Below are 14,822 nucleotides of genomic sequence, written 5' to 3' on the forward strand. Positions count from 1 at the left end.
TTAAGCTAGATGTGTGGTTTTGATATTTTTCTTTTATTTAGAAAAATTTTATACTAATTAAACTGTACAGAAGATTGTAATTCATTCCCTGCTTAAGAAATTACTGTTAGAGTTAGTTGCCAGCAAAAGGTCTATATTTGCATAACTGAAAAATGCTTTTTTTAATCTATTACTGACATATTTGTAGTTTGTATCAAGAAGGTATATGCTTTGTAATTTTTTCCTTTTGGTAGTCCACATATCAATTGGTCAAAGGTTAGTATGCTTTTCTTCTCATATATTTAGTATATTCAGAACATGCAGTTTTATAAATAGTTAACTTTTCTGTAGAAAACTAGTATCTCTTCCTTTCTGCTTTCTTTTTTGAGACTTTGGGGCTGAGAAACTTGAGGACTGTATCAGTCCTGGAACCTTTTAGTCTTCTGGTTTCTTTTTTGTAGTCTCAATATTCTTTTCTTTTCTTTTCATGTTTGTTTATTTTGAGAGAGAGAGAGAGCACGTGCGTGAGTGGGGAAGGGATAGAGAGAGGGAGAGAATCCCATGCGAATCTCTGTCACAAAATTGTGAGATCATGACCTGAGCCGAAATCAAAGAATCGGATCCTTAACCCTCAGCCACCCAGATGCCCCTATAGTCTCAATATTCCTATAATTTGTTTATATCCCTCAGAGTATCATGTGCCTAAAAATATTTCTTTGCTTTTCAGGTTCTAAATGGCTTCTAAGAAGTTGGGTGCAGATTTTCATGGTAAGTGGACTGTTAGATATAATGGTTTAAGTTATGATTTGATTAGAGGATTTGAAATCACTTAGCATTGTTTAAGTAAGTGCCGCTTTTTATTTATTTAAATGGGCAGCTTGAGAAAAAGTTGTACAACAGGGTAGCATATACATTCCAATGGATTTCAGGTAATTTAGTATTTAAGTATTTAAGTAGGTAGTTAAACTTTAGAGTCTCGCTGGTTATTGTACTTAAAATTACCAGGGATGGATAGGGAGCCTATCTATTTTTATTGTTCTTCAGCAGTATTTTGAAGTAGTTACCATTCCCTTTCTTATCCCGTGGTCATAGTTCTTTGCCATCTCAAATGTGAAAAATTCTAAATCTTTAGTTAATACTTAATAATGGTTTGGTTTAGTGTCCATCCCCTCATCCTTCCTGCTCCACAATAATAGGAAGTAATTACTACAAATAAACCATGAACAGCGGATCAGTAATTACAGGAATGTCAGTAGTAGTAATTACAGTTTTGCATTTGAAACTAATCGTTTATCATCTGGGACACCTGGGTGCCTCAGTCAGTTACACATCTGACTTGGGCTCAGATCATGATCTCACGGCTCTTGAGTTTGAGCCCTGTGTCTGGAGCCTGCTTTGGATTCTGTCTCCCTCCCTCTCTGCCCCTTCCCTGCTTGTGTGCACGCTCGCTCGCTCAGTCTCTTAAAAATAAATCAACATTAAAAAAAATTTTAAAATATGGGGGTGCCTGGGTGACTCAGTTGGGCGTCTGACTTCTGCGCAGGTCATGATCTCGCAGTTCGTGGGTTCGCGCCCCACGTCAGGCTTTGTTCTGACAGCACGGAGTCTGGAGCCTGCTTTGAGTTCTGTGTCTCCCTCTCTCTGTGCCCCTCCGCTGTCATGCTCTGTCTCTCTCTCTCTCTCTCAAAAACAAACATTAAAAAAATTTTTTTTTAATTAAAAAGAAACTAATAGTTTATCATTAAAAAAAATTTTTTTTTACGTTTATTTATGATTGAGAGACAGAGACAGAGCATGAGCAGGGGAGGGGCAGAGAGAAAGGGAGACACAGAATCTGAAGCAGGCCCCAGGTTCTGAGCCATCAGCACAGAGCCCGACGTGGGGTTCAAACTCAAAAACCACGAGATCATGACCTGAGCTGAAGTCAGACACTTAACCGACTGAGCCACCCAGGTGCTCCATAATAGTTTGTTATTTAAAAAAAAAAATTTTTTTCTTAATGTTTATTTATTTTTGAGAGAGATACAGAATGTGAGTGGGGGAGGGTTAGAGAGAGAGGGAGACACAGAATCTGAAGAGGGCTCCAGGCTCTGAGCTGTTAGCACAGAGCTTGATGTGGGGCTAGAACCCATGAATGGTGAGATCAGACCTGAGCTGAAGTCGGACACCCAGCCGACTGAGCCACCCAGGTGCCCCTGTCATCCTTTTCTAAGATACAACTTTCCAAAATTGAATACATTAGTAAGCTTTATTATATGCATTTGGGAGGAATAGAGATGCCTAAGAAATTAAAATTAGACCCTCTTTTCATATAGTAGAATTAAACAACAGATATCCAGACAACACCGTTAATTTAAGTAGGTTTTTAAAGCTGATTTTCCATTTTTAAAATCATGTCATTGTAAGAATGGTTTGCCAGATGGCATGGCAACATGTGTTGGTATGCTCTTCTGATCTACAAATGGTTGCTTGTTAGTATCAGCTGAGTCAGGGTGCTGGAGCAGTCACTGGGGTTCTAACTTGCTAATATATTTTATACAAGTGTTTAATATTTTGAATTACTATTGTGTTTATCCTTACATGCATCACTTGTATATGTTTTGTTAAATCCTTTTGGAGTTAAGTCATTCTGACTCTGGAATTTGCATTCTGTGTAGCAGGTGGGGCATCAGATCTGCCAGGTAACCTATTTTGTATTATTTAAGGATTATTATGTGGCTCTTTCGTAGTATTTGGATGGTAGTAGAGAGGCAGATCTGAAGTTGCTTCTGGATAGCTTTTTTCAAGACAAAAGAGGACAGCAAATGACAGAGGAAAGACCTAGGGGAGAAAATAGCAAAAAAGAAAAATTTTAACTTACCTTATTTCAAAAGACAAGTTATATATCTTGGCTCTTTAGGAAACCCTTTTTGACTGGAGTGAAAATAAGATGGACTCCAGATTATGTGTTTCAGCTAAACAATCCAGAGAGAAGATTCTAATTTTGAAGTTACCTGATCAGTAAAGACTTGTTTTTTAGAAAGTCCTCCATCACCTTGCATTCCTCACCAAAATTTTATTAAGCAAAATATTCGGAATAAAATTTGAGAATAGATTTTCTCTTTCTCTCTTCAGCTTCTTCTGCTTTAAACTGCTGAGTTCCTACCTGAATTTCCATTGCTTTCGTTGAGTTTTTAGAGTAAAGAATCTTATTTTTAGATATCATATAGTTTAAGGAATAGAAATTAAAGGAAATAGGCAAAAAAAAAAAAAAAATGGGAGTAGGCAGTCTTGTAGGTAGCTGAGTGTGGGAAATCAAGTTCAGCTTGGCCTTACAAATCAGAAAGCCAGGAAACTAAGGCATCTGCTCCCATCTCTCAGAAGGCTACATAGCCTTTCCTTACTGCTTTTCTCTGTGGGTGTGCTCCATTTTTGTTCTTCTGTTAATAGACTTGCTTTCTTGGCCTACTTGCCTACTTGTATAGAGTGCATAGGGCCAAAAATGCACCCCCTCCCCCCATATGGTGTTGCTTGGTACTTGATCTTTCAGTTTAAGCAGCTAGCATCATATAGCTGAAGTTTTTCTGTCTTTTGGCCAAGGGAGAATCTGATTGGCACAGCCTAGCTTATAGGCCTGTGGATTGATTCTCCCTAAGTTAGGTATTATCTGACTGGCCCATTAGGGTTAGTGGGTTTATGTGTGTGTGTAATTCTTCCAGGGGCATTTTGGGGTGTGGACAGGAGGTAGCATCTGCTCTTGTGACTGGATATTAAATAGTTTTTTTTTTTCTTTTCAAATATTTGAGTTGACTAGATTTTTTTGCTATGCTGTCTTATGACTGGTATTTAACTTACCTTCAAGTTTGTTTTTTTCAACTGAGGTTGAACTTCTTCCACTGTCATTAATAATTACATATCCCTAAATAACAGAATAAGAGATATAAACAATTCTCAAAGACTTTTAAAACTATTGTTCTTGTAGGGGTGCCTGGGTGGCTCAGTTGGTTAAGTGCCCGATTTTAGCTCAGGTCATGATCTTGCAATTTGGGAGTTCGAGCCCCACATCACGCTCTCTGCTGTCAGTGCACACAGCCTGCTTCAGATCCTCTGTCTTCCTCTCTCTCTCTGCCCCTCCCCTGCTTGCACACTTTCTCTTAAAAATAAATAAACATTAGGGGTGCCTGGGTGGCTCAGTCGGTTAAGCGTCTGACTTTGGCTCAGGTCATGATCTCAGAGTTCATGGGTTCAAACCCCACATCGGGCTCTGTACTGACAGCTCAGAGCCTGGAGTCTGCTTCAGTTTCTGTGCCTTCCTCTCTCCTCTGCCCCTCCCCCTCTTGAGCTCTGTCTCTCAAAAATAAATAAACGTTAAAAAAAATTAAAAAATATTGTTCTTAGAATATGTAAATTGCAAACCCTTGGGTCAGTGTAAATCAGGCCTTTCCTGGAGCCTGGTGCTTTACAATATTAATCCCCTTTAGTTTTTAACTCATTTTCCACTTGTTTCATCCAAGAAAAAATTATTTTCCAGAAACGACTTTTAAAGGGCTTTTAAAAATGTTTCAACAAACAAAAATTATTCTTTTACTATCTGGGAAAATGCCCTGAGATTCTAATTTAGAAAAAAAGAAGTCTGTATAATAAGATATAACTTAATGAAACTAAACTCTCTCCTTTGAAATGCCAGGGTATCCTATTTATGACCATTTACTTAGCTAACTTTTTTTTTTTTTTTTTTTTTTAAATTTTTTTTTTCAACGTTTATTTATTTTTGGGACAGAGAGAGACAGAGCATGAACGGGGGAGGGGCAGAGAGAGAGGGAGACACAGAATCGGAAACAGGCTCCAGGCTCTGAGCCATCAGCCCAGAGCCCGACGCGGGGCTCGAACTCACGGACCGCGAGATCGTGACCTGGCTGAAGTCGGACGCTTAACCGACTGCGCCACCCAGGCGCCCCGCTAACTTTTTTTTTTAAAGATTTTATTTTTAAACTCTTTCCGCACCCAATATGGGGCTCAAACTCATAACCTAGAGATCAAGAGTCACAGTGCTCAACTGACTAAGCCAGCTAGGTGCCCTTAGCTAATTTATTTTTCTTTTTTTAAATTAAAAAAAAATTTTTTTTTACAATCTTTATTTTTGAGAGAGAGAGAGCATGTGTAAGCTGGGGAGGGGCAGAGAGAGAGGGAGACAGAGGATCTGAAGTGGGCTGTGAGCCCGATTTGGGGCTTGAACTCCTGAACTGTGAGATCATGACCTGAGCTGGTCAGAAGCTTAACCGACTGAGCCACCCAGGTGCCCCTAGTTAGCTAATTTTTAAGGGAGGTTCATTTTGCCCTTGGTTTAATTTCTACCAGCATATTGACATCCTTTTCTTGCTGAGGTATAGAGAAAGGTATTTTATTTTAAATTGTTTCAAAAGTTGGGGCGCCTGGGTGGCTCAGTCAGTTAAGTGTCCTACTTTGCTCAGGTCATGATCTCACGGTTCGTGAGTTTGAGCCCCACGTCGGGCTCTGTGCTGACAGCTCAGAGCCTGGAACCTGCTTCAGATTCTGTGTCTCTCTCTCTCTCTGCCCCTCCTCTGCTTGCACTCTCTCTCTCAAAAATAAATAAACATTAAAAAAAAAAAAGATTTAAATTGTTTCAAAAGTTGATCAGCTATGCTTTACAGTGTAGAGAAATTGGCCATTATTTAATCATTGCTTCTCCCCACCTTCTTTCAAGATTTTCTCTTTGTTTTTAACAATCTGACCATGATGTGCCTTGGTGTGATTTTCTGTGTATTTATCCTGCTTGAAGTTAGCTAAACTTTTTGGATCTGTGGGTGGATGTCTTTTATCACTTTGGGAAAATTTGCAAGCCATTATCTCTTTTAAATTTTTCTGCCCCATTGTTTCTCTCTTACCTTTGAAACTCTAATCATACACATATTAGGCTGTTTGATACTCCTAAAGCTTTCTTAAGGCTTTGTTCCATTTTTTTCTTTTTTCTTTTCCTTTGTGTTTCAATTTGGTTAATTTCTTTTGACCTAACCTCGGGTTCTCTGATTGTTTTCTCTGCTAAGTATTGACTTTTGATTATCACTGTAGCCTGGTTATGAACTGTCAAAGATTTTCTTTTCTGATACAGCATTTTTCATTTCTAGCATTATTGTTTTGTCTCTTTATATTTCTGCCTTTTATTGAAATTCCTCATTTGCTAACACATGTTCACCACCTTTCTGATACTTTCAATATATTGGCCATCACTCAGTTTGGGTCTGATGACTGGTTCCTCTCTTAATGATGGGTTACATTTTTTGCTTCTTTGTGTACAGTCTTGTTTTGGATTGAATGCCAGACACTCTGCATTTAAAAGCTGATTTTGTAGGTTGGGTGTTGTTGTTAGGGTGTGAGTAACATTTATTGTGACTTCATATCCTATAGCAGATATCTATATAATTTTAATGTGTGTCTGTATACGTGTGTGTCTATTTATCTGTCCATGTGTCTAATTTTAAAGCCAACTTCACAGCTTTAAGGTAGTGATACCCAGTCATGGAATTGTGTTTTTCACTTAATTTTAAGTTTGGTCTTTACTGTTCTTTTTCAAAAACTTAAATTTTAATCCTCAATTTGAGTTTACAGTAAGACCTGAATTAAGCATAATCCAGTTTCTATCCTCCATTAAGAATTCATCCCACCTCCTCCCTGGAATTGTAACTTTGTTTCAGGGAAACAGGCAGGTCACAGGATCACCAGTATATCAGCAATTGAGAAAGAAAGAAAACACAATGAAGTCTTCCCAGAATTTATCCTGAGATATACTACATTTTCAGCCCAGTCTCTTCTGTGGCATAATGCAAAGCGATACAGAACCTGACTTCAGGGAACTGCCACAGCCGCAGTCATCACAGATATACTTAATTTTCTTTTTCTAAACTAAATTTTAAGAAAACAGGCCCAGACATTTTAGAAAGATATTCAGAAAAAGAAAGATATTCAGTAATAAATGCTGAAAGGGGTGCCTAGGTAGCTTAAGTGTGGGACTCTTGGTTTTGGCTCAGGTCATGATTTCACGGTTTATGGGTTTGATCCCCACATTGGAGTCTGTGCTGACGGTGTGGAGCCTGTTTGGGATTCTGTCTCTCCTTCTGTCTCTTCCCCTCCCTTGCTTATGCTCTCTCTCAAAATAAATAAATAAACATAAAAAAAAGACTGAAAGTAAAAAGTATTTGGTGTAAGCTGGAAAATTATTAGTCATAGTGTTTAATTCTCTGTAGTTGAGCTTTTATTGAATCTATTTAAAAAATAAGATGTATTGAGAAATGAGAAATACATATTTTGATATATTCGTTAAAGGGTTGTTTGCTTTGTTGCCATCTCTTTAAATGCCCTTTTATTAAAGATATTTATTTATAAAAAGGTTTCATTAAACAAATTTTTTTTAACGTTTATTCATTTTTGAGAGAGACAGAGCGAACGTGAGCAGGGGTGGGGCAGTAAGAGAGGGAGACAGAGCATCTGAAGCAGGCTCCAGGCATGAGCTGTCAGCACAGAGCCCGATGTGGGGCTCGAACTCAGAAACTGTGAGATCATGACCTGAGCTGAAGTTGGACACTCAACCGACTGAGCCAGCCAGGTGTCTCTAAAAGATTTCATTAAAAAAATTTTTTTTTTTTAGAGAGAGAGAGCATGAGCTGGGGAGAGGGACACAGGGGGAGAGAGAGAGAATCCTAAGCAGCCTCCACACTCAACATGGAGCCTAGCTCGGGGCTCAATCCCATGACCCTGGGATCATGACCTGAGCTGAAACCAAGAGTTAGGCGCTCACACAACTGAGCCATCCAGGCACCCCTCAAACGATTTTATTTTTAAGTAGTCTCTCCCTTGAGGTCAAGAGTTACACATTACACCGAGCCAGCCAGGTGCCCCAACAGAACTGTTCACTTAAGAAAATTTTGTTAGGGGGCGCCTGGGTGGCCTCAGTCAGTTAAGCTTCAGAATTCAGCTCAGGTCATGATCTCACGGTTCATTGGTTCGAGCCCCACATTGGGCTCTGTGCTGACAGCTCAGAGCCTGGAGCCTGCTTTACATTCTGTCTCTGTGTGTTTCTGCCCCTACCCCGATCACGCACTGTCTCTCTCAAATAGAAGCAAAACATTAAAAAAGAATTTTTTTTGTTACTTTTCGTGTGGATGAGTTTTCTTATATTTATGTATCATATATGCTTGTATATTATGGATAGGATTTTTTCAGTGTGTGTGTTATGTAATTAACCTACTTGGAATGAATAAACATTCTTTTTTTTTTAATGTTTATTTTTGAGAGAGAGAGAGTGGGGGAGGGGAAGGAAGAAAGGGGAGACAGAGGATCTGAAGTGGGCTCTGGGGTGCTGACAACAGAGAACCTGATGCAAGACTTGAACTTATGAACTGTGAGATCATGACCTGAGCCGAAGTTGGATACTTTACTGATTGAGCCACCCAGGCTCCCCTGAATGAATAAACATTGTTAAACAAAAGACTTAATTTTGTGGTTGTTAGTTTGACTGTAAATCTTTGCAGTGCTTCTTAGAAAACGCTAGATTCAACTTTGTTTCCAGTTAATCAGGATACTAGCTAAAGTTAAAATTTAACTTTCAGGAAAATTTGAGCACCTGTGTTCATGGAGGGCAGATAAATTTATTATTATTTATTAGAGCAAGCAGGGGAGAGATGCATAGGGGGAGAGAGAGAATCTTAAGCAGGCTCCACATTCCCACATGGGCTCGATCATGACCTAAGCTGAAGCCAGGAGTCAACTGGATGAACCACCCAGATGCCCTCCCTCCCAATTTTTGAAATTAGATACAACTTTCCTTTTAATCTCTATAATATAAAGAATTTTGTAAGTGACAGAGTTTTAGTGTTGTAACCAATACTTGGTTTTGTTGGCAAGCTATGATGATACCTGATAGTTTTTTGAGGGGTGGGGGTACCTGGTACATTTCTGTGACTAGCCTTGCCAGTTTTGGTAAATTACTTTGAATTTTAATAAATATTAATTGAATGTGAATTAGCATGGGGGTGAGAATTAAATATGAAAGAAGCATAAGACCATGTATTCTTTGTTTTTTACTTTATTGAGCATGTCTTCTGCCAGATATTACTCTGAGATTGGGAGGTATAAATTTGAAACATTTTTATCCCTTCTTAGGGGACACTCAGATTGTCACTCACAGTCTCTAGGCGGAATATAAGGAAACTTAACACAGAGTCGTACAACCTGAGGTGCTGGTATAAACTGGGTGTTCTGAGATTGAGAAGGGAGTTGTAAAGCTCATTCTTTTTTTTTTTTTTTTTTTTTTTAAAGCTCATTCTTGAAGGACTAGAAATAATCAAGTAAAAAGGGGTGGGAATGTGACAGGCATTGCCATCTGAGAAAACAGTACTTTTAAAAGTATGACCCACTAGGAAACTATTCCCCAGAAAAATTGTTAAATTGGACATGGTTTTGAATTTAATTTGCTAGCTGAGTGGGAGATACATAAAATGTTTTAATTCTGGATAGAAGATATGTTAGAAACTCTAGCCCCCAAGGGTGGGAGCAGGGACCTTCTTCCTGATGGAGGGTTTCAGGTGTATCAGAGCAGTATTTACCTGAGGAAATGGGAATGATGACAAGATTACAGCTACATCTTGAGCTTGTTAAGTCTTGAAATCTATCAATTTAAAAAAATTTTTTTTTTCAACGTTTTATTTATTTTTGGGACAGAGAGAGACAGAGCATGAACGGGGGAGGGGCAGAGAGAGAGGGAGACACAGAATCGGAAACAGGCTCCAGGCTCCGAGCCATCAGCCCAGAGCCTGACGCGGGGCTCGAACTCACGGACCGCGAGATCGTGACCTGGCTGAAGTCGGACGCTTAACCAACTGCGCCACCCAGGCGCCCCAAAATCTATCAATTTTTAGAAAGGGAGAGAAGGCATCTTCATGGAAGAGGTGTAATTGTCTTATTCTGTCCATGAGCACTCAAGAAAGTACACTAGTGTCTAGTGTGAGGCCCAGAAGCAATCCTTACAGCTACTAATAGTCAAAAAGCAGAATTAATTTTATCAACTGTTTTATTGTCCGTGATGGTTCTGCCAGTAAGTTATCCCCAAACCTGGTCCAGAAAAGAAACCATGTACAATTTGGAGTGTATAGCTAGTGATAGTTACATACAAGAGCTGCTCGCATTTTGTCTGACTCCATAAATCAGTGATAGTGTCCTGGTCTTTCTGTATGATTCAGCTATTAGGCAGAGAACCTTTAGGGAGTTAAAGCAGTTCAGTTGTATATGGCTTATGTCTCCTGATAATCCTGTTCTGATTCCTATGGTCTGGTCTGGTTTTCCTTTTTTCATAAGTGTTTTGGTTCTTGAATATTTCCACATCTGCTCCAGAATATAGTCTTAAAAAAATGTAGAGTAATTCCTTGTATTAATTAAAAATGATTCTTTCTGAAGTAGAGAAATCTAGTCAAGGACATTCTTTTGTGGAGGTTCTATCATTAATTCAGTATTTTTGAAGTGCCTAATATGTGTATGTTTTGAGACAATATCAGTGAATAAAATAGACTTACATACTTGCCTACAAGGAGCTTACTTACATTCCACTGGGCCAGAGAGACAATAAATATAATTTAAAAATGAATAATATGTTAGAAGGTACTAAGTGCTGTGGAGGAAAAGATAGATAGTAACATGGGAGTACTGCAGTGAGGGTCATATAGGAACTTTAAATAGGATGGTCAGAGTAAGCGTCACTGAGAAAGTGACATTTGAACAAAGACTTGAAGGAGGCAAAGGAATAAGTCGTGTGGATATCTAAGAGAACAGTCCAGATAAAGGGAGCAGCCACTGCAGAATTTTTGAGGTAGATTTGACTCTGTCATGGTTGAGGGACAGAGAATCACCTTGATTTAGTGTAGTTAGAGGCGACAGACAGTTGAGGGCAGAGGGATAGTGGGCTTTGGGGAGGCCTTTTAGGCTTCTGTGAGTACTTTGGCTCTTTCGCTAAGTATAATCGAAAATAAACCCTTATAAGATCAAGTAGGCTCAGGTAGGATTTCCTCCCTGCACGGAGATCTAGGGTCAGGAGAAGGTAAGCAGTCAGAGAAGCAACCCTCTAACTTCTGGTTTTAGGCTAGCATAACTTAATGTTGTATCCTAGATGTAAGAGTATAGCAAAACCAATAATAAAGTTTTTTGCTGATATTTTCTACTTTATTTTTGATTATAGGGACTTTCAGTTACCTTGATGATGTCCCATTTAAGATAGGAGACAAATTCAAAACACCAGCTAAAGTTGGTCTACCTATTGGCTTCTCCTTGCCTGATTGTTTGCAGGTTGTCAGAGAAATACAGGTAAGTGGTAATTTTTAGTTAAAGTTTAGTGCATTTAAAAAGTAAGAATTTGTTGTATAGTGAAATAGGAAAAAAAAAACCATTCTCTTATCTCTTATTTGTATTTTTTATAGCAACTGTTACTGCTTGGCTCACATTGTCTCTCTCACACACATACTTACATATGTTTATATATCTGTTACAGACCTTCTGCAATCTGTTAGACTGTGTATTCCTGGGATTCTGTGCCTTGTCTGAAACAAATCTCCATTGTCCATCTGACTTGCTCATTCGCCTCTTTTCCTTCTCTCTTTTGATGTCCTCATTATCTTCTTGGTCATTCAAATAAGGTGATATTTTTCTCTCTGTTGTGTCTCACCTTTACCATCCAGTTCATCCTTAACCTTATTTTTTCACCTGCACTATTGCAATAGCCTCTTTAATTGGCTCCTCTTCTTGTAGCATTTTTTTAAATTTTCCATATTGTTTCTAGAATAATACTACTAAGTTAAAGTTTCAAATTGTCACATCCCTGTTAAAAAAAAAACTTACACTGGTTCACCAGTCCTTATTGAATCAAGTGTAGACGTAAGGTGTGGTAAAGCACCTCGGCTCATTATCTCCTCCATACCAGGTTACTGCCAATTCATTGAATATACCGTGTATATTACCTATCTGTACTGTGTTTTTTCTCATGAGCTGTTACCTCCACTTCGAATATTTTCTTCTTTCTCACTGTACTGAAAGCTGTCTACCTGTTAAAATCTGCTTATTCTTCTAGACTGTGCTTAAATGCCACCTCTTCAATAGCTTCTTAATCCTCTCATCTTTAAAGTGCAGTTATATATAAATGTACAGAATTACTTCTTGAAAGCAGCAAATAGCCTTATGTTTTGTGACTTCCTTTCTTCCTTCAGTACACATTTACTGAATGCCTGCTTTTGAGCAGTGTTCCACTAGGGCTGGGGATAGAGATAAATACCTTAATCACTGTCCTCAAGGAGCTTACAGTTTAGAGAAAGAGTCACATGGGAAAACAGAGTACACTATCCATCAAACACTTCTTCCTGCGACTTAAGATTTAAAAAAATACAGCTTTCTGGCAAAGGAGTTTTGTTTCTGGGAGATTCTCTAAGGCACCAACATGTTACTCTAAGAAATATTTATCTTCCAGTCTAAATGCAGTGAGTAATTATAATGGGAGAACTATAGTTACATTTTTTAGAATAATAGCTTTATCAAGATATTCATATACCTTGAAATTTGCCTTTTTAGGTTTGCACATAAATGGTTTTTAGTATATTCAGAGTGTATAACCGTTATTACTGTCTTAATTCCTAAGTAGTTTCATCCCCCCAAAAGAAATGCAGTGCCATTAGCAGTCATTCCCTCTCACCCTAGCCCCTCAAAACCACTAAATCTACTTTGTCTTTATGAATTTGCCTATATTGGACATGTCATATAAGTGGAATAATACAGTAGATAGTCTTTTGTGATTGACTCTTTTCCTTTAGCATAATGTTTTCAAGGTTTATCAATGTGTAGTGAATGAAGTGTTGGTATGTCATTCATTTTTATGACTTTATAATGTTCTGTTGTATTGATAACACTATGTTTTGTTTTTCCATTCATTGCTTGATGGACATTTTGGTGGTTTTCACTTTTTGTTTATTATGAATAATGGTGGCATGAACGTTTGTATATAGGTTTTTGGACATATTCTTTCAATTTTCTTGGGCGTATAAGTGGAATTGCTGGGTTGTCATATGGTAACTACGTTTAACCTTTTGGGGAACCACTAGACTATTTTCCCAAGTGGCTGCACCATTTTACAATCTATCCACATTCCGTGAGGGTTTCAGTTTATCCACATCCTTGCCAACTCTTCTAATCTGTTTTTTTGGTTATATACATCCTTGGAGTTTACAGTGGGTCTCTTATTGTGGTTTTGATGTGTATTTCCTTAATTACTAATGATATTTAATATCTTACATATTTTCAAATACTGAATTGCTATCCCTATTGTGTGTGGAGAATTTATTGAGCCAGAAGAGACACAGATATCCCATATAAAGTTTTACATTGTTCTCTTTGCCTGGTGACTTTTTAAATTTTTTTTTTTTTTTCAACATTTATTTATTTTTGGGACAGAGAGAGAGAGACAGAGCATGAACGGGGGAGGGGCAGAGAGAGGGAGACACAGAATCGGAAACAGGCTCCAGGCTCCGAGCCATCAGCCCAGAGCCTGACGCGGGGCTCGAACGCCTGGTGACTTTTTAAAAAAAATGCTTATTTATTTATTTTGAGAGAGAGAGAACGCACGTGAGCATGACTCGGGGAGAGGCAGAGAGAGAGGGAGAGAATTCCAAGCAGGCTCTGCACTGTCAGCACCAGAGCCCGATGTGGGGGCTCGAACCCATAAACTGTGAGATCATGACCTGAGCAGAAACCAAGAGTTGGACGCTTACCTGACTGAGCCACCCAGGTGCCCTACCTGGTGACTTTTTTTATTGGCGATAGCAAGTATTAGTAAATACCTCTCTGTGTGCAGGATACTGTTAACAATAGTGTTAAAAAACATCTCCATTTTCTTTTAATAGTTCTCATATTATTCACTGCTTCATTGATTCATCCAGAAAAATTGTTTTGAATCCCAAATTGCTGCTATTTTAGGCATTGCTGGGAATTTTCTATTTATTTGATCAGCATAAAGCATTAATAAGTGCATGGTGCTGTGCTCACTATATTCATAGCACCCACTAATAACAAAAGAGATATGAGCTCCATTCTTGTGTGGGACAGTTGAAATATTTTTGTTCTGTAATTGCACACAGTACCCTTAAACTTTGACATTCTGGGTCTCCATGGGGGATTTGGTTGTGGTATTGGTACTGGTCTCCTTCCTATTCAGAGAAGAGTCAGACCTAGAGTCCTAGACAGATAGATACCTTGACGCTTCCTGTAACTTTGTCATATTCGCCCATACATGACAGTACAAACTCAATTTTTCAGTTAAACATTCATCAAAGTGATCTAGTAAAACATATATAAATAATCCATGCACCCTGGGTCTAGAAAGCTTTCACTGAATATCATATTGGTGGTGGTCACAGTAGTGGGGAATGGCTGTCAGTGTTTCGATTTAGAGCAGAATTTGGTATCACTCATTCATGAGCTGGAATTGCCATGTAATAGCTGTGTAATCTTGTACAGATTTCTTACACTTTTCAAGCTTCCGTTTCGTTATCTGTAAAATGGGGATAATTAGCATTTAAGGTTGTTATGAGGATTAAATAAGATAATGCATTTATAATGCGTATTCCGGTTTCTGATACTCCATAAATATTTGATGCTGTTATTATTTATTTGTACACTCAAATCACAGGTTTTCACTGTAATATTTCTACTGTTTTTCCTGTGTTCCAAGTATTCTGTATTTACTATGGTAATTAAAAAATGAAAGTCAATAAAGGTTTTACAAAAAAAGGAGATAAATTTCCAGTTCTTGAGAGTAAAAT

At 38.3% G+C, this 14,822-nt stretch overlaps 1 protein-coding gene across 2 annotated transcripts in view; it reads left to right on the top strand.

The window, feature by feature from the left end:
- The window catches only part of UBAP1 (ubiquitin associated protein 1), a 62,218-nt gene that overhangs the window by 32,784 nt on the left and 14,612 nt on the right, over positions 1-14,822 (top strand). For both annotated transcript variants that reach the window (XM_030294409.2, XM_032595669.1), the window contains 2 exons: positions 707-747; positions 11,201-11,325. In XM_030294409.2, coding sequence (XP_030150269.1) covers positions 714-747; positions 11,201-11,325 — 159 coding nt within the window. In that variant the 5' untranslated portion in view covers positions 707-713. The remainder of the gene's footprint in view (positions 1-706; positions 748-11,200; positions 11,326-14,822) is intronic.

The sequence above is a fragment of the Lynx canadensis genome, chromosome D4, assembly GCF_007474595.2.
Source record: "Lynx canadensis isolate LIC74 chromosome D4, mLynCan4.pri.v2, whole genome shotgun sequence".
Taxonomy (NCBI): domain Eukaryota; kingdom Metazoa; phylum Chordata; class Mammalia; order Carnivora; family Felidae; genus Lynx; species Lynx canadensis.